This window comes from Herpailurus yagouaroundi, unplaced genomic scaffold (genome assembly GCF_014898765.1).
Source record: "Herpailurus yagouaroundi ecotype Mexico unplaced genomic scaffold, PumYag 252, whole genome shotgun sequence".
Lineage (NCBI taxonomy): Eukaryota > Metazoa > Chordata > Mammalia > Carnivora > Felidae > Herpailurus > Herpailurus yagouaroundi.
The window spans coordinates 1,070,239-1,096,581 of NW_024412469.1; the positions used below are offsets into that span (position 1 = coordinate 1,070,239).

The 26,343-nt window shown below is 38.0% G+C and overlaps 1 protein-coding gene across 13 annotated transcripts in view; it reads left to right on the forward strand.

The window, feature by feature from the left end:
* Positions 1–26,343, forward strand: part of KDM4C (lysine demethylase 4C) — a 473,115-nt gene that overhangs the window by 254,541 nt on the left and 192,231 nt on the right. For 10 of the 13 annotated variants that reach the window (XR_005786297.1, XM_040460839.1, XM_040460848.1 and 7 more), the window contains 4 exons: positions 15,310–15,503; positions 18,421–18,698; positions 21,302–21,615; positions 24,725–24,833. Coding sequence is in view for 12 of the 13 variants with exons in the window: in XM_040460839.1 (XP_040316773.1) it covers positions 15,310–15,503; positions 18,421–18,698; positions 21,302–21,615; positions 24,725–24,833 (895 nt within the window). In the remaining variant the exon portion in view is untranslated. The remainder of the gene's footprint in view (positions 1–15,309; positions 15,504–18,420; positions 18,699–21,301; positions 21,616–24,724; positions 24,834–26,343) is intronic. The other 3 variants (XM_040460852.1, XM_040460850.1, XM_040460845.1) reach the window with 1 other exon arrangement.

Genomic DNA, 26,343 nt, shown 5'->3' on the forward strand with positions numbered 1-26,343 from the left:
AGATTGAAGCTCAGTTATAGCATTTTTTACTTCATCCTGACTAGTTTTTATTTCTTTTATCTGCATAGAAAGGGATCCTAATCTATTTTTGACTCCAGTTAGTATTCTTATTATCGTGATTCTAAATTCTGGTTCAGACAGCTTGCTTGTATCTGTGTTGGTTATGTCCCTGGCTGTCATTTTTTCCTGCTCTTTCTTTTGAGGTGAATTCCTTCATTTCGTCATTTTGAAGGGAGAAAACGAATTAACAAGGTAAAAAAAATTAAAATTAAAATAGTTAAAATAAACAAATTAAAAATTAAAAACAACACAGATACACACAAAAATTAAATAAATGATGCTTGATCCTAGGTGTGTTTTGGTCTGGGTGTTGAAAGGGGCTTGATATATTAGAGAAAAAATGGGAAAGAAAAAAAAGGAAATTGTTTGAAAATTTGAAAAAATGAATACACTGAAATAAAATAAAATGAAATGATGTAAATAATAGAGTTTGAAAAAATTTACACAAAAGTAAAAAATATAGTAGAAAAAATTAAAGAAAAATATTTTTAATAAAAATTGAAAATATAAATCAATTTTTTGTCTTTCTATATTCACACAAAAAAAATAAATAAAAAATACAGAAAAAGAAATTGAATAGATGGACCAGCGAATGGACTGAAATATGATTGAAATTAGTTCATTTTCCCCTGGAAGTCAAACTATGAAGTAATTTATAGCACTAACCACTAAGCAGGTAGAGAGATTTGTGTTCCTGAAGAGTAAGGTAGGCCCAGTTGTGTGGGGCTTAGTGTAATGGCTCCATTCTCCACTAGATGGCGCTGTTTACCTTACTGGGGTGGATTGTTGTGGTGCTTTAGGTGTGTATGCACATGCACAAGAGTGGTGAAAATGGCGTCACCCAGCTACCCAGTCTCTAGTTTCGGAACTCTCTTCTCCCTGATCAGCAATTGTGCACCTATCCTTTGTCTTCAGCTTCCATCCACTCCCCGGTGTTACACTGCCCGTGACCAAGCCCCAGGCAGCACCTCCTTCCTGAGTTTTATCTCAGATGCAGCTGTTTTTCCTGACTCCTTATTTCTGAGGAACTGTGGGTTTAACCCATTATTTCCCTCTTCGGAAGGGTCTCACTGAGCAATGGTTGGGTGCAGCTGGCACATTTGTGGGACTGTGCTACTGCTGATGCCCAAAGACTGCAGCTGGGTGCCAGCCCACCCCAGAAAAAGTTCATGCAATCATGTAGCAGCAGTGATTCAGGAATTATGGAAAATCACAACACACATCTGATTCCAGGTTTCACCCCCCAACAATCTTGTTTTGGCATCAGCGAATGTGGTTGTTCTCTCAGGTCCATGGGGGCCTTTGTCTGGGGAGGGGGGCACAAAACCTCTGCCAGATGTTCTCCCAACAGGGGAACCACCTCTTCCCATGTGGCCTGAAGACCCCTGGACTTCACTCTGCTCCTGTGGATTCACTCTTCTCACCAGAGCACTGTCATGTATTGAGCTGCAGAGATTCAGACTCTGTGCCTCCTCTGTTTATAGAGTCTTAGTGGAATTTAAACCCTCTCCTTTCTCCCTTCTCCCTTTTTAGTCCAGTCCCTGTGGCTGTCTCCACTTTTCCACTTTCTCTCCAGCAGTTTTTTTGGGGGGGTGCTTTTCCCATATTATCCCTCCCCCCATCTCTGTCCTCTCTCTGCAAGCAAAAACAGTTCCCTGTCCTCTACAACTCTCTCCCCCAGTTCACCTCTCTGTGCAGTGTACCTGCTGAGTTCTGTGGTTCAGGTTGTGCAGATTGTTGTGTTAATCCTGAAACCAGTTTTCTAGGTGTGCAGGATGGTTTAGTGTTGATCTGGCTGTATTTTATGGATGTGAAACACACACAAAAAAACTTCCTTGCTGTTCTGCCATCTTGGCTCCTCCCCCTGTGAATAATTCTTTTAATGTATTGTTGGATCTGGTTGGCTAGTATCTTGTTGAGAATTTTTGCATCCATGTTCATCAGGGAAGTTGGTCTGTAGTTCTCGTTTTTAGTGGGGTCTTTGTTTGGCTTTGGAATCAAGTAATGCTGGCCTCGTAGAATGATTTTGGAAGTTTTCTTTCCATTTTCATTTTTTGAAACAGCTTGAAAAGAATAGCTGTTAGCTCTTCTTTAAATGTTTTATAGTATTCCCCTGGAAAATCATCTGGCCCTGGACTCTTGTTTGTTGGAAGATTTTTCGTTGCTGATTCAATTTCTTTACTGGTTATGGGTCTGTTCAAATTTTCTATTTCTTCCTGTTTCAGTTTTGGTAGTGTATATGTTTCCAGGAATTTTTCCATGTCTTCCAGATTGCCCAATTTGTTGGTGTATGATTGCTCATAATATTCTCTTATTATTGTTTATATCTCTGTGTTGTTGGTTGTGATGTCTTCTCTTTCATTCATAATTTTATTTATTTGTGTCCTTCCTTTTACTTTTGGATTAGTCTGGCTGGGGGTGTATCAATTTTGTTAATTCTTCCAAAGAACCAGCTCCTGGTTTCATTGATGTGGTGTATTTTTTTTTGTTTTTTGTTTTTGTTTTTTATTTCAATACCATTGATTTTTGCTCTAGTCTTTATCAATTCCCTTCTTCTGCTGATTTTTGGCTTTATTTGCTGTTCTTTTTCTAGCTCTTTTAGGTGTAAGGTTAGTTTGTATATTTGAGACCTTTCTTCCTTCTTTAGGAAGGCCTGGATTGCTATATACTTCCTTCTTATGACCACCTTTGCTGCCTCCCAGAGCTTTTGGGATGCCGTATATTCATTTTCATTGGCTTCCATGTACTTTTTAATTTCTTCTTTAATTTCTTGTTTAACCCATTCATTCCTTAGTAGGATGTTCTTTAATCTCCAAGTATTCATTGTCTTTCCAATTTTTTTCATGTGGTTTATTTTGAGTTTCATAGCGTTGTGGTTTGAAAATATGCAAGGTATGATCTCGATCTTTTTGTTCTTGTTGAGGGCTGATTTGTGATCCAGTATGTGATCTGTTCTGGAGAATGTTCCATGTATACTTGAAAAGAATGTGTATTCTGCTGCTTTTCAATGAAATGTTCTGAATAGATCTGTTAAGTCCATCTGGTCCACTGTGTCATTTGGAGCCAATTTTTTCTTATTGATTTTCTGCTTAGATAATCTGTCCATTGCTTTTAGTGGATGTTGAAGTCCCCTCCTATTATTGTATTGTTATCAATGAGTTTCTTCATGTTTGTGATTAATCTATATGTGTATTTGGGTGCCTTCATGTTGGGGGCATAAATATTTGCAATTATTGATCTTCCTGGTGGAAAGACCCCTTAGTTATGATATAATGCCCTTCTTCATGTCTTGTTACAGTCTTTATTTTAAAATCTAGATTGTCTGGTATAAGTATGGCTACACCAGCTTTCTTTTGACGACCATTAACATGATAACTTGTTCTCTCTTCCCTTTCTTTTTCTTTCTTTCTTTCTTTCTTTCTTTCTTTCTTTCTTTCTTTCTTAATGTTTATTTTTGGGAGAGACAGAGAATGAGCACAGAAGGGGCAGAGAGAGAGAGAGAGAGAGAGAGAGAGAGACAGAGAGAGAGAATTCAAAGCAGGCTCCAGTCTCTGAGCTGTCAGCTCAAAGCCTGATGTGGGGCTTGAACTCACAGTTGTGAGATCATGACCTGGGCTGAAGTCAGATGGCTAACCAACTGAGCCACCCAGGTGCCCCTCTATCCCCTTACTTTCAATCTGCATGTGTCTTTAGGTCTAAAGTGAGTCTTGTAAGCAACATATAGATTTGTTTTGTATTTTTATATATTCTGATACCCTGTGTCTTTTGATTGGAACATTTTGTCTGTTGACATTTAGCGTGAGTACTGAAAGATATGAATTGATGTCATTGTGTTGCCTGTTGAATTGGTGTTTCTGATGTTCTCTGGTCCTTTCTACTCATTGTTGCTTTTGGTGTTTTTTGTTTTGTTTTGTCTTTTCTCCACTCAAAGCGTTCCCCTTCAAATTCCTTGCAGGGCTGCTTAAGTGGTCACAAACTCCATTAGTTTTTATTTGGGAAACTCATTATCTATTCTATTTTAAATGACAGGCATGTTGGATAAAGAATTCTTGTCTTCATATTTTTCTGATTCAGCATGTTGAATATATCCTGCCATTCTTTTCTGGCCTGCCAAGTTTCTGTGGATAGGTCTGCTGCAAACCTGATCCGTTTTCCCTTATAGGTTAAAGACATTTTTTCCCTTGCTGCTTTCATAATTCTTTCCTTGTCTGTGTATTTTGTGAATTTGACTATGATATGCCTTGCTGATGGTTGGTTTTTGTTGAATCTAATGGGAGTTCTCTGTGCTCCATGAATTTTGATGTCTGTCCTTCCCCAGTTTAGGAAAGTTTTCTGGTATAATTTGCTCACATCAGTCTTTTGCCCCTTTATATCTTCCATCTCTTATGATTTGGATGTTATTCCTTTTGAATAAGTCACTGAGTTCTCTAAAACTATTGTTATCTTTTGCCTTTGTTCCCCCCTCCCCTTTTTTTCCTGCTCGTTATTCTCCATAATTTTATCTTTAAATCGCTGATTTACTGTTCTGCTTCATCTTTCTGGCTGTCGTGGCATATATTTCAGATTGCATCTTGATTATAGCATTTTTAACTTCATCCTGACTAGATTTTATTTCTTTATCTCCACAGAAAGGGATCCTATGCTCTTTTCCTTTTCAGCTAGTATTCTTATTATTGTGGTTCTAACTTCTAGTTTAGACATCATGCTTATATCTGTATTGATTAATCCCCTGGCTGTTATTTTTCCTGTTGTTTCTTGGGGTGAATTCCTTCATTTTGTCATTTTGGAGGAAGAAAAAAATAATAAAGTAAAAAATAAGAATTAAAAACAAAACAAAAAAGCAAATAAAGGAATCTAACTTCTAGGTGTGTTTTGGTCTGTTTGTTGAAAGAAGCTTGATACACTAGAGAAAAAAGGGAAAGAATAGAAAAAGGTAAAATTTTTTTTAAAAATTCAAAAAATTTTATGTAATAAAATAGAATAAAATGAAATAAGGAAAATGAAATAGAATAAAAAAAATTAAAAAATAAAAAAATAAGTAAAAAGTAAAAGTAAATTTTTCTCTTTCTGTATCCAAGAATGAGAAAGAAAAGGAAGAAAGGAAAAGAAAACAATTTACGCACAAAAGAAGGAATGAAAAGAAATTAGCAAACAGAATGAGTCCCAAATAAAGTTATATCCAGTTTCTCCTAGAACTGAAATTATGAGGCACTCTAAAGTCTTGTACAGTAAGCAGGTGGAGTGACTTGTGCTGGTCTTCAAAGGGGATGTGCTTGGAGAGCGCAGTTGGGGTGGGGCTTGGTGTAATGGCTTTGTTCTCCACTAGGTGGCTCTGCTTATTATCTTGGATCATGCACGGGACAGGTGGAAATGGCTTCATCTAGGTCCCTAGTCTGTGGCACAGGAATTTGACTCTCTCACTGATTGTCAATCAAGCACCCCTCCTTTGTCTTGGGCTTCTGTCTACTCCCCCCTCTACCCTGTCCATGTTCAAGCTGTCCACCTGCAAGGCAGCTCCTCCCTCCAGAGTTTTATCTCAAATGGGGTTGTGTTTCACAACCCTTCGCCTTGTAGACCCCTGTGGCTTGGACCCACACCGACTCTCTGGGAGCGGGTCTTGCTGAGCAATGGCAGGTGCTGGCTTACTCCAGAAAACATTCGTGGATTGGGCAGTAGAAGAGGTTCAGAGATTATGGCAAACCACAACACACAGTGCCAGGCTTCACTGCACTCTGCTATCTTTGTCCCAGTACCAGCAAACATGGCTGCTCTTCAGGGTCGCCTGGGACCTTTTTCTGTAGGGAGGCCTTAGGGCCTCTACCAAATGTACTCCAAGCAGGGGAACCACTTCTCCCCATGTGGCACATGGACCTCTCAGACCCCACTGCCTGGTCCTGGGGATTCACCCTTCTTCCTCACCAGAGCACCTCCAGGCACTGAACTCCAAAACTTCAGACTCTGTGCTACACTGTTTATAGCATGCTTGTGATATTGAAACCCTCTCTTTCTTCCCATCAGTGGTTTTGGGGAACAGATTTCTTGTTCATTCCCTGTGTTTTCACTCTTTCTCTATCTTTCTCTCCAGCTACTTTTGGGGGGAGTGCTTTTCTTTCATGATTGTGGTGTGCCACACTCTCTACCTTTACCTTTCTCAGTCCTCTCTCCACAGAAATAGCTCCCTCACATGTTAGTATTCTTATTACAAAGGACAGTGTTCTTAGGTTTAGACACACTAACAACTCTGGTGTCAGCAGAAAATGACAATATGTGCTTTATTTTGACAATTCTAAATCTTTGAGACAAGAGTTGCTATTATTGCCTCCTCCCCACTCTTTGATTGTCCTAAATCAGTAAATCTGTTTCATCCTATGTATTGGGCCCTTTTCATAATTGTTGGGAAATTAATAATTTCTTTTTTATGCTTATTTAGTTATTTTGAGAGAGAGAGCTCCCACACACAAGTGAGGAAGGAGCAGTGAGAGAGAGAGAGAGAGAGACAGAGAGAGCCAGAGAGAGACAGAGAATATATCCTAATTGGGCTCCTCACTGTTAGCACAGAGCTCAATGCAGGACTTGATCTCATGAACCATGAGATCATGACCTGAGCTGAAATAAAGTCAGATGTGTAACCGCCTGAGCCTCAGAGGCAGCCCAAGGAAAATTAATAATTTCTGGGAAAGAGAGTAATTCTCTTTAAATTTAAAATTTTCTATCTGTTCTGTATATTCTTTCTGTTCTGTATGTTATGTAGTTAACATTCATTGGAATATTGTATGTGAGAAAGAAGAGGACATTTCCCTTTTTTTTATGGGAAGTTACTCTTTATAATCCTGAGATTCAAGTGGATATTATCTTATGTCTCTCAAAACTACATACATGGAGGCAGCTAATAGCGAGCTGTTTTTTTTAAATTAATTAATTAAGTTTTAAATTTACATCCAAGTTAGCATATAGTGCAATAATGATTTCAGGATTAGATTCCTTAATGCCCCTTACCCATTTAGTCCATCCCCCCTACCACAACCTCTCAAGCTACCCTCTGTTTGTTTTCTATCTTTAAGAGTCTCAAGTTTTGTCCTCCTCCCTGTTTTTATATTATTTTTGCTTCCCTTCCTTTATGTTCATCTGTTTTGAATCTTAAATTCCTTATATGAGTGAAGTCATATGATATTTGTCTTTTTCTGACTAATTTCGCTTAGCATAATACCCTCTAGTTCTGTTCATATAGTTGCAAATGCTGAGATCTTATATTGAGAAGAAACTCTCCCCTTCATTTTGGTTATAGGGGAGAAGTCACATGAATTCAACCCCCACCCCCATCTAATCCCACCTTACAGTTTCCTACTTTTGGCATCTTGCAGGATAAGTTTATGTCATGGCATTTCCCCTCATAAATGCCGGACTTCTGGGCCTTCAGTTTTAGTGATTACTTGAAAATGGAAGGCAAGGAGTTTAGATGACTGCAACATATGTCCCAACCAGGAGCTGGATGTGCACAGCACTGGTTCCACCCATGAGAAGGACTCAGTTTTCTTATAGTATCTCTCAGTAAACCAGAAGTCCATGATTGCTCTTGATTCTTCAAAACCACTACACAGTTCTTATTGACTCCTAGGGCTATTTGTTAGACATGGTAACCTGAGTCTTACTTCCTCAATTGATTCAACTTTCCCAGTAAGGCCAGATTTAATAATACTATGAACCCCTATTTTCTTGTGGTCAGACCAGTATTAGGCTATTTTTGTAAGGTTTATCCTATTAAAAATTTTTTTTGAGAAAGAAAGAGAGTGTGACAGGGTAAAGGCAGAGATAGAGGGAGACAGAGAATCCAAAGCAGGCTCCAGGCTCCAAGCTGTCAGCAGAGAGCCCGATGTGGGATTTGAACTCATGAACTGCGAGATCATGACCTGAGCTGAAGTTGGATGCTTAACCGACTGAGCCATCCAGGTGCCCCATCCTATTTTGTTTTTAAAAAAAGGCACTGATAGAACATTTATTGCAGTCTGAGTAACTGTTTTACAAGTATGAAAAGTTTAAGCAGGTGGAGTGACCTGTGCTGGTTTTCTAGGGGTTTTCTACGCTTAGAGGGCACAGTTGGACGGGTTTGGTGTAACGGCTCTGTCCTCCACTAGGCAGCGCTGCTTAGCTTATTGGGGTGGATCATTGTGGTGCACAGGCACGTGTGTGGGAGAGGTGGAAATGGCTTCACACAGCTCCCTAGTTTCTGGCATGGGAACTTCATGATCTCACCTACCCGCGATCAAGCACCCCTTACAAGTACGAAAAGTTTAGTCTTTTTATCAGCCCCTTGGGTTAGTGAAAATTTTTATGCCCAGTTTTTCAGATGAGAAAACTGAGGCACAGAGAGGTTCAATAAGTTGATTAAGGTTACACAGCTAATGATGGTGGGGTTTGAATCCAGATTTTTTTTTTTTTTTGTTTAGGGTACATAATTTATTTATTTATTTATTTATTTATTTTTATTTATATATGAAATTTATTGTCAAATTGGTTTCCATACAACACCCAGTGCTCATCCCAAAAGGTGCCCTCCTCAATACCCATCACCCACCCTCTCCTCCCTCCCACCCCCCCATCAACCCTCAGTTTGCTCTCAGTTCTCAACAGTCTCTTATGCTTTGGCTCTCTCCCACTCTAACCTCTTTTTTTTTTTTTCCTTCCCCTCCCCCATGGGTTCCTGTTAAGTTTCTCAGGATCCACATAAGAGTGAAACCATATGGTATCTGTCTTTCTCTGTATGGCTTATTTCACTTAGCATCACACTCTCCAGTTCCATCCACGTTGCTACAAAAGGCCATATTTCATTTTTTCTCATTGTCACGTAGTATTCCATAGGGTATATAAACCACAATTTCTTTATCCATTCATCAGTTGATGGACATTTAGGCTCTTTCCATAATTTGGCTATTGTTGAGAGTGCTGCTATGAACATTGGGGTACAAGTGCCCCTATGCATCAGTACTCCTGTGTCCCTTGGATAAATTCCTAGCAGTGCTATTGCTGGGTCATAGGGTAGGTCTATTTTTAATTTTCTGAGGAACCTCCACACTGCTTTCCAGAGCGGCTGCACCAATTTGCATTCCCACCAACAGTGCAAGAGGGTTCTCATTTCTCCACATCCTCTCCAGCATCTATAGTCTCCTGATTTGTTCATTTTGGCCACTCGGACTGGCGTGAGGTGATATCTGAGTGTGGTTTTGATTTGTATTTCCCTGATAAGGAGCGACGCTGAACATCTTTTCATGTGCCTGTTGGCCATCCGGAGGTCTTCTTTAGAGAAGTGTCTATTCATGTTTTCTGCCCATTTCTTCACTGGGTTATTTGTTTTTCGGGTGTGGAGTTTGGTGAGCTCTTTATAGATTTTGGATACTAGCCCTTTGTCCGATATGTCATTTGCAAATATCTTTTCCCATTCCGTTGGTTGCCTTTTAGTTTTGTTGGTTGTTTCCTTTGCTGTGCAGAAGCTTTTTATCTTCATAAGGTCCCAGTAATTCACTTTTGCTTTTAATTCCCTTGCCTTTGGGGATGTGTCGAGTAAGAGATTGCTACGGCTGAGGTCAGAGAGGTCTTTTCCTGCTTTCTCCTCTAGGGTTTTGACCGGTTTCCTGTCTCACATTCAGGTCCTTTATCCATTTTGAGTTTATTTTTGTGAATAGTGTGAGAAAGTGGTCTAGTTTCAGCCTTCTGCATGTTGCTGTCTGGTTCTCCCAGCACCATTTGTTAAAGAGACTGTCTTTTTTCCATTGGATGTTCTTTCCTGCTTTGTCAAAGATGAGTTGGCCATACATTTGTGGGTCTAGTTCTGGGGTTTCTATTCTATTCCATTGGTCTATGTGTCTGTTTTTGTGCCATGAATCCAGATTTTTAAGTACCATACTATGCTGCATCATAGTGTGATCTTGTAGTTCAACAAATTGATACCATTTTCTTCTTTTTCTCATCTTCCAAGGTACTATAAACCCAAATAGAATTTCAAAGGAATAATTTAACATATTTAAAGGAATAATTTGTATATTATTTTTTATACTGTTGAGTAGATAGCAATTTTTGTTGCATTTTTTTATTTAGAAAACTTTAATATGCATGTGTTTCCTGTTGGTTCAATCCCTCAATTAATGTATCTTACATAAAACATGACAGCATCTTTCTGAATCCCCAGTATATTAGTTTGTTAAGGCTACTATAACAGCCTGAGCAGATCCTATTGGCTCAATCTTCTTTACTCTGACTTTTTCCTTGGAGTGATTCTTCTTTCATTTCATTCTGTCTCTGTTCCTTTAAGTCAAGGGTAGCAACATTTTTGCTGGTATAAAAATCTCAAAAACTGTGTTGGCTCTCTGTGCAGTTCATGGCTGCCCAAGCCATCACACAGAAAGGTCCTCCACACTTCTTTCCAGGGTAACGACATCTCTAGTCCAGGCTTCTTCTGAGATGGTTGAGTTGATCTGTAACTCACATGCTGAATCTCCTTAGCAGATGTTTGTCCTAACAAACCATTGGCCTGGTCTCTAGAGCACACTTAGGTGGATAGGCTGACATGTTTGTTTTTGCTTAGCAGTTCCTTCATCATTTTGTTTCTTCCCTCTTCAATCTTACAATAAACAGCAAAAAAACAAGATCCACCTTTCATGCTTTCCTTGGAAACATCCTCAGCTACATACTCAAGCTCATCACTTACAAGCTTTACCTGCCGCCCAACAGAAGAACACATTTCTGCCACTGCATAACAGAGATCAAGAGATCGCCTTTCCTCCAGCGTCCAGTACTGTGTTCCTCGTTTCTTTTTCTTTTCTTTTTTTCACATTTATTTATTTTTGAGATACAGAGCACAAGTGGGGGAGGCGCAGAGAGAGGAGACATCAAATCCGAAGCAGGCTCTAGGCTCTGAGCTGTCAGCACAGAGCCCGACCCAGGGCTTGAACCCACAAACCATGAGATCATGACCTGAGTCGAAGTTGGACGCTCAACTGACTGAGCCACCCAGGTGCCCCTGTGTTCTTCGTTTCTATCTGATACCTTGCTGAAAGCAACTTTAACAAAGTTTATATGTCTAGCAACATTCTGTTCATGACTATATATGTATTGTTTATGTTGACAAAGTTTCTTTACCCTTTTCTTCTCCAAAGCCACTTCCACATCTTTTTAGGCATTTGTTCAGCAGTAATGCTTGCCAGTACCAAAACTTTGTTATTACTTTTCTAAGGCTATATTGTTTCTGAGGACTGCTGTAACAAAGCACCGTAAATTGGATGGCTTAAAACAACAAAAATGTGTTGTCTTACAGTTATGGATGTTGCAAGTCCAAAATCAAGGTGCCAGAAGGTCTGTCCTCCCCCTGAGATCCTTCCTTGCCTCTTCCTGGTGGTGGAAGTTAATCCTTGGTGGTCTTTGCCTTGTAGATATATGACTCCAGTCTGTGCCTTCATCTTCACATGGCCTTCTTGCCTGTGTGCTGTGTCTCTTCTCATAGTGATACCAGTCCTATTGGATTAAAGGCCTATCCTACTCCAGTATGATCTTAAGTCATTACTTCTGCCTTAACCCTGTTTCCAAGTGGGATCACATTCTGATATACTTGGGGTGAGCACTTCAGCATACTATTTGAGGGGGTCACAATTCAACCTTTAACACCCTCATAATCATAACAACCATATCAAGTTGCTATTAGGCTTTTATTATTTTAAGGCATTCTTTCCTTAGTTCCTTCCTAATTAGCATTTAATTTTTATAAATAGACTGAAAAGCAGAATCATTTCACACATTTTTTTCCTACCTTCAAAGCCTTCCTTGTGAGACATTTGCACATGAAAGTATTTTTTTTCATAATTAATTAGCCATCCTGTGTGTCATGAAGAAAATATGTTAAAGGAATACCTCAGTTTGGGTGTGTTAAGTATTTTATCATTTATTGTGGTTATGTGAAAATTCCAATTCTAAGATTCAAACAACTAAATTAATATTTTCTGTCTTAGAAAGTTGTTGAATTTTAAAGTGTTTTCATCTTTAAGTTAGATTGTTGTTTTTAGTATAAATGCTAACATGAATTTGACTTTTTGGGAGATAGGAACAAATAGTCATGACTCTGTAATAAGTCTTAGGGTACTGAAATATGGAAGAATTCAATGCATACAAGCTTCTGACAATTCTCTCTAAATTTGGACTCTGCATTTTTAACCAGTGTGTGTGTGTGTGTGTGTGTGTGTGTGTGTGTGTATGTATTTATATTTATATAATTTATTATATATTTTATTATATATATTTATATAATATATTATATATTTATATATTTATGCTTATATATTTAAACATATGTATTTAAATATTTATTTTTAAGAGAGAGAGAGCGCACGAGACATATCATGAGCAGGGGAGGGGCAGAGAGAGAGGGAGACACAGAATCCAAAGCAGGCTCCAGGCTCCGAGCTGTCAGTACAGAGCCCGATGCGGGGCTTGAACTCACAAACTGTGAGATCATGACCTGAGCCGAGTCAGATGCTTAACTGAGCCATCCAGGTGCCCCAATATGTGTATATTCTTAAAAGAAGCAACAAGAATAGCTATTCTTTTTTTTTTCAACGTTTATTTATTTTTTTTTTGGGACAGAGAGAGAGAGAGAGAAAGCATGAACGGGGGAGGGGCAGAGAGAGAGGGAGACACAGAATCGGAAACAGGCTCCAGGCTCCGAGCCATCAGCCCAGAGCCTGACGCGGGGCTCGAACTCACGGACCGCGAGATCGTGACCTGGCTGAAGTCGGACACTTAACCGACTGCGCCACCCAAGCGCCCCAAGAATAGCTATTCTTATTAGTACTTTGACTTGATATCACAAATAGTTTGTTTGAAAAGTATTATCTATTACTGATTATTGCTCTTTGTACCAATATGTAATGTGCAAGTTTCTTTATTTCTAAATGGGACTGCTAATGTTATTCTTTCCTACTAATAAAGGTATGTATTACGTTCTCTTAAATGATCTCATTTAATTTTCATTGGGGTTTAGATGAGTGTTACTATTTGTCACTAGTAACAAGAATAGATTTCTCTGTCCTGCTGAATTTTACTATTTTTGACTGTGACATTATTCCTTGCATAATTTTGGGTATTTTTTTGCCTGTTTATTTCTAAATATTTAAATTTGGAAATAACACTTACCTGTTGTCTTTGGAGTGAGTTGAGCAATCAACTGAGGGGTAGATCTTGTTGCATGTTTGCAAAATCTAGGACTTCTGGGAGAGGGGTATGGGAAATTAAAATGAATTTAAACAGAATTCTCCTTTCCTAACGTAACTGAATAGTGTCTATATTGTTTACTCCCTTATTTTTCTTCATGAAGTAAGTATTAGTAACATTTGAAGAAAATAAGAAAGTTTCTGCTGATGAGTCTGAACTTCTATTTCTACCTTTAGTGAAAATATTGCATTTTAAACCCAAATATCCTAAAATTTCTCAGGATTTCCATTTTCCATATTTCTAACCCAAGATAATTATAGCAAAATGTTGTAGAACTTTCTCTATTCCTAACTAATAATATAAAACAGAGTTGTAGTTAAACATTACTGCATTCAGAGGAATAATTGGTTCAACTTACAGTGTTTAGGATGAGTTTTTTTTTTTTTTTTTTGTGGGGGGGGAGTGCAGATAGCAGAACAGCGAGCAGGAAGGCATTGTGGTAGGAACAGAGGTACTGAGTGAAGGAAACGTCTGGTGCATTTGGGCTCTCTTCAATTCCTTGCGTTGAAGAGGAGTATTTATGTTGATTTGCAATGGGAGAGAAACTTGGAAATTTCCCTGGCAGAGTCAAATCTTGCATCCCTTGAATGCCAGACTTAGGAGTCTAGACTTTATTCTAACGGTAGAGGAAGTTAGATTACAGTTGAACTCAGAAATGAAAGATTACAAGATATGTGAGGGGGTTTAAAGTGGTAGCTGTAAGAGTGAATTGGTGCTAGGAGCTACTGCAGGCAGAGAAATGAATTAGTTTTGTTTGCTAGGGTGTATTGTCTGCAAGTAAAGATGGAAGGAGTCTGGTTAAGGACTTTACTCAGGAGACATTTAAAAGGAAGGTCTAATAGCAGATGATGACAGGGTGATGACAGTAGAGGAGAAGGGAGGGATTAGGAAATGTTGACTGTGAATGTAGGAGAATGGAAGAATCATGGTATCATTGATTACAGAATATTTGTTTACAGCTGAAGAAGTTATTTTAGGCAGGTTGACTGTAGGGTGTTTCCTGAACTTTCAAAGCATTGTATCTGTCAAGATTTGGACTCTAGGGGTGGCTAGTACAGGCTGGAAAATTAAGGCTTTGAAGTTAATTTGGATGGAGATGATGATTTTATCACCAAAATATTGAGAGACTTATTGTTTCAAGGCTGTTGAATCAACCAGGCTCTTGCCATGTTTGCCAGGGATTGTCAGGGCCTGTTAGTTACATCTTTGAGACTACTTCTGTACCACCATTTGAATGATATCTGACATGTTACATGGCATCTTGGCCTAGACACAGTTTAACCTTTTGAAGTCTTTATAAGAAACTTGTTTTATAAGATAGAACTTCTGACTATGTATTCACAATAATCAAAGTTCTGGTAGATTTAAAATAATATTTTCTTTGAATTTCTGCCCTTAACACTATTCGGTTTTCTTAGTTACATATTTAAAGAGATGGTGATGAGTGTCTTATGGATAGGACATAGAAGAGAAGTCATTTTTTTGCTCTAATTATTGGTTAATTTGTGAGAGTATATTTATTAACAAGCATAAATGTGATTAAAGTATATATCAGAGAAAATTTATCTCAGTTCATTGGTTGAATTTTTCTAATCAAACATTAATTGGCTACTTTTATTCATTGGAACCTAGGTTTTCAACTTTATAGACCTTCCAGCATTCAGTATATTGATACATACTTATGATGAGAGGGTAATTGTTCTGTTGCAGGCATGCTTTCAAAAGTGTGCTCATTCCTTTCAGTTGTTCTTGATACACAGTTCCTGATGAACTCTGTACTGCATTCTCTCATCTTATTTTTTCATTTGTAAATGTGAATGTAGAGGTTGTCACCTCCATTCAGAAAAAATTGAATTTATCATTCACTGAATGTTAAAAAATGTAAAACATTACCCTCAAGTATGTAGTGAGTATTCATGTATGGTACAAAGTATGACTCGGTGTGACTTTATGTAGCCAGTAAAATGTTTAAAGCATTTGATCCCTGTTGTGTTTCAGTGCACCTGCAGGAAAGACATGGTGAAAATTTCAATGGATATTTTTGTGAGGAAATTTCAGCCAGACAGATATCAGCTTTGGAAGCAAGGAAAGGATATATACACCATTGACCATACAAGGCCTACTCCAGAATCCACACCTGAAGTAAAAGCATGGCTGCAGAGGAGGAGGAAAGTAAGAAAAGCATCCAGGAGGTAATGATTTCTTCCCACCCCATTCCACTTATACCTACTCAATAAAAATGGGTCATTGAATGTGATGTTCTCAGAAACTATGTATTTGCTTTTTCCTGTTTATTCATCATAAATTTACTTAATATCTTACTGAAAATTTGAGGGAAAGTATAATTCGTAAGCTGTGTAATAAGTAGAATATAGGAAGTGGGGGGTATAATGTGTTTGTGAATATTCCTGACATGCTATACATGACATATAGAACAGTACTGGATGGCCAGGGCCATTTCTTTTAGGTGGGCATCTTGCTATTTTAAAATCCATTGAATAGGGTGTGTGTTACGTTGCTCAGGTCCTCAGGCAACTTTTATTTTCAGGCTCTTATATTTTCTTGGTTTATGTTAAACTTTTGTTCTCCAATATTACTCATTGTTTTTCTTTCAGATTGTAAAAGTAATATTTGGGCATTGGGAAATATTTGTAAAATAAGAAAAAGAATAGTGAAGGAATCCCAAACCACCCATAACATCATAATCCAGAGATAACAAGTTTTAACATTTGGTAGATATCCTTTACATATGTATTTATTATATAATATTACATACTTTTCCAAAATTGGGGCCATGCTCTGTTAACCCTTTGATTACCAGTTTTGTGTGTTTTTTTTTCATATAATTAAATGATTTGGTTCAGCATAATATTTAATGCCTGCATGTATTTAATCCCTTGTTTTTGGACCTGTAGCTTATTTGTAGCTTTTTTTTCCCCATTAGCTAAATAACAATGTAATTTCAAATCTTTGACCACACTTCTGGTATTTATTTTATTACTCTGACATTTATTTTTTGCTATTTTAGAATTGTAGTGGGTAGAAGAAACTTAACGTGGAGTCACACTTCTGCATTTTATAAGAGATATACCTGAGGTGCAGAATTAGTAGCAAAAGTAAAACTCAGGTGTTCTTATTTTACCCTGCAGTTTACAGCAGTGATTTTCAAACTGTTGGTTTTCAAATTTATTTAGTAGGTTAGGAACAACATTTTTAAATTAGGAAGTAAAGTAGAATAAAAAGTATAAGTATTAATTCATGATGTGTGAACATGTGTGTACGTGTGTGTTGTATCACTATCTAAAATATATAACTTATAATTGGCTGGTTGTACTAAAAAATGTTTGGGAAATACTGATATAGAGAGTCTTTGCCAAAAAGCCTACCTGTGGGAGGAGGCAATAGTCAATCTGAGTTCAGAAAAAACACCAATAGAACATCTTGAGAATTGTTCTTTAATGAACAGAAAACACAATACTTTAGGTGAATGATTTGGTCTTCTAGTGACTAACTATAGTGGCCTTTTTGGGTTGACAGAGAACATAGATCTATGACATTGGACAGATTTGAAATGCCTTTTCGTAGGTTAAAATAATCAATGGACTTTGCTCACCCAGTTAGAAAGCCTCATGTTTAGAGGGGGTCATTGATTATGCACAGTCTTGTGGCTTGATCCTAGACTTTTCTGCTTTCCAGGAAATTTAAAACAGGGAATGATTTATTGAAATCTCAAAGAGAGATCAACCATGTTATTTTACAAGTACTATGCCATTCGTGATGTGACAATTTCCCACGTTGCCTATGCATGGGTTTTCAATAAAAATGATAGTGATGATGATGATACCAGTACCATTAGAAGTAGAAGTCAAAGCTAATTTATGTTGGTTATCCTTGGCTACTCCCTCTATCTCAGACCCTTGCCCACTCTGACTTCTATAGTGCATAGTGTTGTGGGGTGTGTGTGTGTGTGTGTGTGTGTGTGTGTGTGTGTGTTTGGACATGGAAATACATGTTGCTTAGATTTTAGTTGTAATTATTCTTAAATGATAGTGTTGGAAATGTGTCTTTTTTATGAGAGAGAGCCCGTGTGTGCATGCCTTGTGAGCAGGGGAAGGGCAGAGGGAGAGAGAGAGAATCTTGAGCAGGCTCCGTGCCCAGCATGGAGTCCAACTTGGGGCTTAATATCCTGGAACTGTGAGAGAATGACCTGAGCCAAAATCAAGAGTCAGATGCTTAACTGACTGAGCCACTCAAGTGCCTCAGAAATGTGTCTTATACAAAAGGTATCTACAACAAAGACATCAAGTGACTTTCTGGAAAATACTGAGAATAAGACAATTAAAATGGCATCCGCTCTGAAAACAAGAGTTAGATATAAGATGTTAAATACATATAGTTAGCCTGTCTCCTTTCTTAATTCCTTTAGCTAATGATGATTTGGCATTTAATTTTAATGATTTTCATGCATACTTCAGAATTATGCAAAAATGAGGGATGTGTTCACCTTAGAATGTAAATAATCTATTCAGATTTTAACAGCAGATTATAGAGATCGCCTCTTTTCCTTTTGCTTTCTTCATTGATTTATTTTTCCCATGTCATCATTTTTCACTTTATTTTTATTTTCAGACTTCTTTTAGTATTGTTATAAAATGTTAGCAATGACATTTTCCCAATAATATTTAATAATAAATTATTTACAATTGTTTTAATTTTCACTTTTAGTAAATTGTTATTAAAACTAAGATTTCAGGGGCGCCTGGGTGGCGCAGTCGGTTAAGCGTCCGACTTCAGCCAGGTCACGATCTCGCGGTCCGTGAGTTCGAGCCCCGCGTCAGGCTCTGGGCTGATGGCTCGGAGCCTGGAGCCTGTTTCTGATTCTGTGTCTCCCTCTCTCTCTGCCCCTCCCCCGTTCATGCTCTGTCTCTCTCTGTCCCCCCCCCCCAAAAAAAAAGTTGAAAAAAAAAACACTAAGATTTCAATTTCAAATCTAATCTACTAATTGTGAAGATTATTTTTGCATAATGATGAAAAAGCTATTAGTTTTTTCACTTCTTTCAGTAAGTGATAATAACGTTTGTTTTGGTATGTGTTTTATCCTGTCCACAGCAAACATTCTGCTCTGACCACAGTGTCTCTTGTTAATAGTTTCCAGTGCACTGGTTCTTACCCTAAGAGGCTTAAGAATGAGGAGGATGAAGAAGTGTCACCTGCAGTCGATAGGGTGGAGGGCCTCACCCCTGACCAAGACCCAGAAGACCTCAAGGTCAGTGAAAAATCAGAAGAAGCAGTGAAGATGGGGAACCCAGAATCTCCTTTAGAAGAAGAGGCTTCTGCTAGCAGGAAGCAGCCAGATCAGAATTCATTGGATAATGTCAAACTCTCAGGTGAGAAACTGGCTAATTATGTTCATGTGTAAGTGTTGAGGTGGTTGATCTGGTGCCTTAAATCTGTGCTCTAGGATTGGTATCTTACTTTTCCACATAGCTTAACCGGTAGAGCATCTAAAGCTATGGAGTAATAATGAGGAGGCCAAATGATGTTGTAAAAGTCAGGAACATTACTGCTATGTGTGATGGAGTTCTGAGGCAGAGTGCCCATTTGGTGTAATAAAAAAAAGATTCTAAAATGAAAATTTTTTGTGGGGGTGCAACTCAGTTTACAATATAGAATACATTTTTGGAAAGCTTCTCTTAAATCACATGGAATGGTAAAAACCAATTATAGATAATTCTTTGCAGATTCTTAGCTTTCAACTTAAAGAAGAAAATAAAGAATAAGTTTTTAAAAAATAATAACGAAAGTTTTGTGAAATAGTAGGTATAAGCCCCCTGGCTGTTTCTCTGTACTAAAGTTATCATCTATACCTCTCAACTGCTTTGCTTTTTTCCCCTTTATAGTGTATTTCTCTGAAATTGCTGTATCTATTTGATATTTGTTTGAGTTTTTATCCTTTTACTAATTGAGCTTATTTTTTTATTACTATTATTATTTTTTAATGTTTATTTTTGAGAGAGAGAGAGGGAGAAGGAGAGAGACAGAGCACAAGTAGGAGAGGGGCAGAGAGAGGGGGAGACACAGAATCTGAAGCAGGCTGTCAGCACAGAGCCCAACACAGTGCTCGAACTCATGAGCTGTGAGATCATGACCTGAGCCAAAGTCAGACACTTAACCGACTGAGCCACCTAGGCACCCCACTAATTGAGCTTATCGGTAATTTCTCATACTTCTCATCCATTCTGTCTTTCAACTGTGAGACTCCCCCAAATCTGGTTACCCACTCCTGCTTCCTCCTTGTTCAAAGTACCATTATCTCTTTAAATTTTTAAATTTTTATTTTTGAAAGAGATACAGAGAATCCTAAGCAGGCTCTGTGCTGTCAGTGCAGAGCCTGATGTATAGCTCAATCCCATGACCCTGGGATCATGACCTGAGCCGAAATCAAGAGTCAGACACTCAACTGACTGAGACGCCCAGGAACCCTGTGGTACTGTTATTCTTAACTGGACCATTGCAGAAATTGCTTCCTAGTTATCCATGCTAGTTACTTCTCCATATGGCACTCATAGTGATCCTTTAAAAAAATGTAGGTGAGGGGCGCCTGGGTGGCGCAGTCGGTTAAGCGTCCGACTTCAACCAGGTCACGATCTCACGGTCCGTGAGTTCGAGCCGCGCGTCGGGCTCTGGGCTGATGGCTCGGAGCCTGGAGCCTGTTTCCGATTCTGTGTCTCCCTCTCTCTCTGCCCCTCGCCCGTTCATGCTCTGTTTCTCTCTGTCCCAAAAATAAATAAACGTTGAAAAAAAAAATGTAGGTGAGGTCTTGTCCCTTCTTTCTTCATACTCTTATTCCACTTAGAGTAAAAGAAAAAGTCCTTATCATCGTCCAAATTTGATTCTCTTCTGCTTCTCCATTTTCATTACCTTTGCCCTTTAATATATGTATTTAAACAGGTTAAATCATAGACTTTCTTGTAGTGAGTTCATACTTTATTGGAGAGGTAGACAATCATATAATTACAATCCAGTGTGGTAAGCACCACAAGAAAGAAGTCCTAGAGTGTTGCTGATATACCAAGGAAAGACTCCAAACAGATTAGAGGCTGGCCTGGCAAGGTTTCTTGGACTAGGTTATATCTGAATTAATTTGTGATGAATGGATAGAAGATTGCAAGGTGAAAAAGGTGGGGAAAGGAATAGCAAGCAGTGCAGAGAACACAGTTAAGCTATACATATGGATTTTTTTTTTATAGTCCCTTACCATAGTCTTTAATCACACTGGATTTAATTAAGTACTTGATGGGTCCCTCGGTGGTTTAGGCCAAGGGCACCCAGGTTTATTAGTTCTGTTGCTACATGGTTCCTTGTATTTTGACCTCCAGGTTTTGAGATCTGGCAGAACACTTAAGTACAAAACGTGGCTGGATTAAGCATCAAAGCTAGTATGTGATATGTGAAATGATGCTTATGAATATTTATAAGGGAGAGAGAGGGGTAAGTAGAGATGGCAGTGGAAGAGACTTGCTCATAATGTCCTTTCCCCTTTACATGCCATCAGTGTGTGATACAGGACCTAGTGTAGGACATACTTCTTATTTGGATCTGCACAGCCTTGCATGTATTCTTTCCATACATCCTCTGAGCTGGAATGTTTCATTAGTAGCAAGCAGCTCTTAGCATCATATTTCCTATTTTTAGAAAGATTTCAAGTTGCTATTGCTTTGGGTAAGTATCATTATTGCACTTACTTTTGACATTGGTCTGCAGCATAACCCCTTTTTAATCTCTTATTTTGTCTGTAAGTGTATTTTTTTGCCAAACTCCAAGATCTCACCTTGACAACTATGAAGGCTCCATGGTGCTTTAGTGACATTTCCCACTCATATCTGTGAGACTTTAGAGGGGAGTTGAAAGACAGAAATTTAGGTGAGAATTACTATATAGTAATAATGCAATGTAAAATTTACTAATAGTCTTTTGTTTCACTCCTCAGGAAATAGTTGCTTAAGCACATCTATACCAGAAGAAGTACCAATTAAGGATGACCAAGCCTATGGTGTAATTCTACCTTCAAATCCCAGTGAAGCTGATGATTCCATATCTGGTGGCCATGTGACATCCAAGGAATCAGACCCACCCAAGCTTCCATGGCCACAGTTACCTGAGTCATGCTTCTCAGTGGCAGAGAGTAACAGTGTGTTGATAGAGGGAGATGAGAGTGATGTGGAGACCCGCAGGAGTGGCCTCGAACCTGGGGAGATCCCAGTGATCCCCAGGGGAGAGAGAAATGGCCTCGCTGTCCTTGGTGTATGTGGCAATGTCTTCTTCTTCTTTTTTTTTTTTCTTCTATATTTATTGTGTAGTGGAGTAGTTTCTGAAAGCAGCATGATGTGCATTGAAATCTTGCTTTAGGGTGGAAATAACATTTCACATTTACAGGTCTTAATCATATTTCCTTCAATGACTGGAAGGTAAGCCTTTTGTGAGCTCTGGTTCATATGGTGATAATTTAGAAGCATGGAGCTTTTGGCTATATGCTGTAGCTTAATTTTCTTTCTCTTTAACTTTTTCTAAAATTGAACTTTTTTGAAATAGATTCATATGCAATTATAAGAAATAATACAGAAAGATCTTGTGTCCCCATTTTCCCCCAAGAGTACCTTCTTGGAAAACTATAGTAGGACATCACAGTGATACTGACAGGTAATGGTTCCGTTACCTGTAATATTAACCACACTGGAGATGATTCACCTGCAGGGCTCTGAGCTTCTCTTGCCACCTCTGGGTCCCAGGCTTCCCATAGCCTCTTTTAACTCGCTTGGTTGTGCTTTCCCTTGACTCCTCTTGGGCTCTAATTCTAGGAGCTGACTGACCTCTCTGGTCCCACCCACTGCCAGAAACAGGCCTTTTGCCTCATGGAAAATTCAAGACCCCTCTTGATTACAAGCCACCCCATCCTACTCTTTGCTAGGGCCTCCCTGTTTTTCATATGTTCTTTTGTGTTTGTATTATATGCTTTTTGTATAAACTGTTGCTTTAACCAGGAGATTGTGAGTAGACCAGGCAGGTTCTGATTGTGTATAGTTATTGTCAGAATTCATTACCCTATTTTGACCTGTACACCTTGATGAGGGAATTCAAGGACACAAGTAAGAAAAGCCTCAATTGTTGGGACTGACAAATTGAACTGGTCACTGAACAGACCCACTTCTTGATTGCTCTTGCTCATTTCAAATCACCACAGGTCTTTTCACATCTTTGAGTAACAAGGGAGTTTAGATAAGGAAATCAGTTTGGAATACTCTGTTCATAGTAGTTTTAGAATATCAAATAAAATATAGATAATTTGCTCATATGACCCAATAACTTTTACCATTTTATGCATGGTTGTTATCCTACTGAACTATTAAATATTTACCCAAAACATAAGAGGAATAGGAAAATATGGTCTAATTTATTTGAAACAGTTGCTAAGGGAAATTTGAAAATAGTATTCACATAATAATAAACAAAATTTACAACTTAATATCACTTGGGGATTAAGTGCAGCTGAGCAGATACTGGGATTCTTTGCGGAATGGTGAATGAGTCAAATGCCTGTTTAAATTACATTTACTCACATTCTTTAAGCTGGAATGGAACTGAAAGTACCTTTTCTGTTTCCTTGTTTTCAGTGGAGGTAATTCTATCCTTGGTGCCTTAAACCTTCATCCTTATCATTTCACTGAACAAAGACTGCTTGCATGGGAAAGCAAACACTGCTGTTGAGGCCTGGGTGACTTGGTTCCCCTTGTCAGCATTAGCTGTGTCGTGTTCTTTTCTCACACCGTGGTGTCAGGCAGACCTTCTAAGCAATATGGTCCCTTTTCGTTCTTGTATGGTTTTTACGGATGTTTCTTAGTATGAAGTGTAATGCTGTGTGCATGCTTGCAGCAGTCATCTTTAGTCAGTCTTCCCAAGAAATACTGAGTTATTTTTTGAACAATGTCTCTGTCCATCTCTCTGTTCATCTATAACTGGGCTTCCTGCTCTTCCTGGAATACACTGACTATGTCCCCATATGCATACTGTTCCTGCTGCCCCAAATACTCCTCCGAGGCCAGAGAACTCCCACAGTGCACTCAAGACTCTACTCAGATGTCTCCTTGTCAGAAAGGCTTTCTAAAAAAATAACTCCCTCCCATCTCTTTTCATGCCCTTTTTTTTCCTTTACTGCATATTTCTTAATAGTACCAGATAAATATATACTTTTTACTTTTTTATTGTCTGTGCCTTTCTCCTCTATAATGCACATTTCTTGAAAGCTGGGACATGGTGTAATTTTTTCTGCTGTAGTTCAGCTCTTAGAACAATGTGGCACATAGTGAGGACTTGATAAATATTTCTTATTAATTTTTAGCTGGTATAACCACAGATAAATCTCATCCTATATTACTTTGACATCCTTTCTTTACTTCCATCTTTGATTAGAATGTTGCACACATTTTCTTTTCATCCATTTTGATTTCAGATATCAATGTAGTTTCTCTACTTCCAGCCACTGCTTCATCAGCTTACAGGGACATTTCTGAGACTCATTTCTTTCCTAGTCAACTGTTGATACAAACCCTTCAGTTTCAAAGTCTTTCTCTGAACACCTCCCTCCTTCCCATCCATCCATCCATCCATCCATCCATCCATCCATTTTCCTTCCGTCCTTCTTTCCTTTTGGATTGCATGGGCAAGAAAGCTTGTAAGTAGGTTCTATCTGGAAGATGTCAGGATGCATATGTCTTTTGCACATACCTTTGGGAGGAAAGTAAAGTTTAGAGAGACCCACACGAAAAATTTTACATAAAATTTAAGTGGTTTCAAGATGACAGTAATGTGCTATATTAAAAAAAAAAGAAACCTTAAAATCTTATTTGATCCTCAGAGAAGTGGTGATTTATTTCTGAATGGAAGGAAGTATCCAGGCTCACTGTAGCATTAATGCTATCTGAGTGAGGATAGAAAGCAAAATAACCTGCCATATAGTCATGTGGCTAGCATAGAGGTAACCAAATGCCGTGGTTCTGTATTGTTACAAATATGTAATCCTAAATTTTGATTAGTTTGAAAGAACTTTTGAAAACTTGCTAAGTTCTGAGTTAATTGCAAGCTTGATAAGCTTACCCTATACCACAGATAGTGTATTAAAGTGCGGTGGAAGGATAGATCATTGATCTCTTGGTAAAATAACTAATAGAATGGATTCCTATTTCTTTTGACTTAAAGGCTTAAGGTTTTTAAAATAAAGGACTAATTCTCCAGGAGGCAAATAAGTATAATAATTCTTTATAATTAAATGGTCATAAATTGTTGTGAACCATAGTTTTCCATTTAAAACAAGTCTTTAACTGTGAGTATTTCTCCTCTATTTTTGCTCTGTGACCAGAGAATAGAGGGAGAAACCAAAACTGCTAAAAGTTGGCGCCATCCACTTAGTAAGCCTCCGGCAAGGTCCCCATTGACTCTGGTGAAGCAGCAGGCAACAAGTGATGAAGGTGAGTGTGTGATATTTCTCAGTGTTTATTCTGTGGATACTGTATGGTATTCAGCAGTCATTCTGTCTGTTTGTTGTAAGAAACTGGTCTAAAAAAATTGCTTGGTAGAGAGAAAATTTGACCAAGTTGCAAATACATACCATAAAGAGATCATAAGTAGTAAACAGTTTATAGACAAAAGGAATTTGGATTTTAAGGGTAAATACTTGCTCCACTAGTCTAGCCATGTTCCTAGTCAAAGTCTTCCCATTTTATATGATGGGATAAAATTAATCTTTTCTGACATTTGCCTTAGGACATTCTAGAGGAAGTTGGGAATCATTTCCCTAAAAGTGTCAAATCTTGGAGTCACCACGCTGTTTTTTTTTTTTTTACATTGTCCTTATTTTTAACTTGAATCCTCCAAAATTATTAATATCATCTTGAGTAAGAAACTATGTGCAATACCTGTGTATCCAGTTATGCCTGGTGTGTGGTGAAACATCTTTTCTTCTTAATAGATTTTACTGACATGACTTGATATGAACCAATTTCTATTCCTGGATGTAATATTTACTTGTTTGTTTTACCTGGTTACCCTTTTTACCTCTTTCTCTCTTTTTCTAAAAATGTCTTTTTGTTGTCTTCAGTTAAATATCAGATCACTGACTAGCTATTTCTTACTTGTAAGTGTTTCATAGCATCAGGGGGGACCTTATTTTTTCCATCTTTAAAAAGATCAATTTAAAAAGGTTTTCTATAAAAAGCCCGCCTTCAAGGTATTGTCTTTACTGGAACAAATTGTTGAGGTCATATGCCTGTGAAGATGCTGTCAACATAGTAATGTGAAACTTGGGATCAGTCTTCTTGTTTAGTTTAAATACAGTCATTAGAGTAGACATCTGTAGCAGATTTATTTTTTTATTTTTACTTACTATCTTCTTTTATACCCCATATTTAGTTAGGAAAAAAAGATGATCAGTGTAGGGATCAGATCATGATTGTAGAATTTTCTATAACACCAGTCGAAGGTGAAATTCTGTGTCTAGTAACAGAAGTAATGAAACATAGTTGTATTTATTTCCATATATCATCATGTTCGTTTCTTCCTTCTCCTACTTTATCATACCCAGCACAATCCATTTTCCTCTTAGTGTCAAGATAAAGGACAATTCTGTATAAGGTAATTACTATGTTACTTACAATACTTGTGAATTTTAATTATCCTTCCCCATCATCGCCTATGTTTAATACAGCTTTTTGGAAGGGAATCAATTATATTAACATACAAGGAAAACTGCTTTTTCCCATGTCCTTATTTTCCCAGGTCGTTTATTTTGATGTGGGCCATCTAAATTGGCTTAGAGTTTCTACATGGAGAGCAGTTCTGATTTCAATCAGGATGGCTTACAACATTTATAAGCGAATTGGTTTAACAAAGTTGTCTAAAGGGTTTAAGGTTAAAATGTCTTGCTGCAACATTGGTGATTGTGGCTTTTGCAGTAGCATACTCTGTTAAGGAGAGAATACG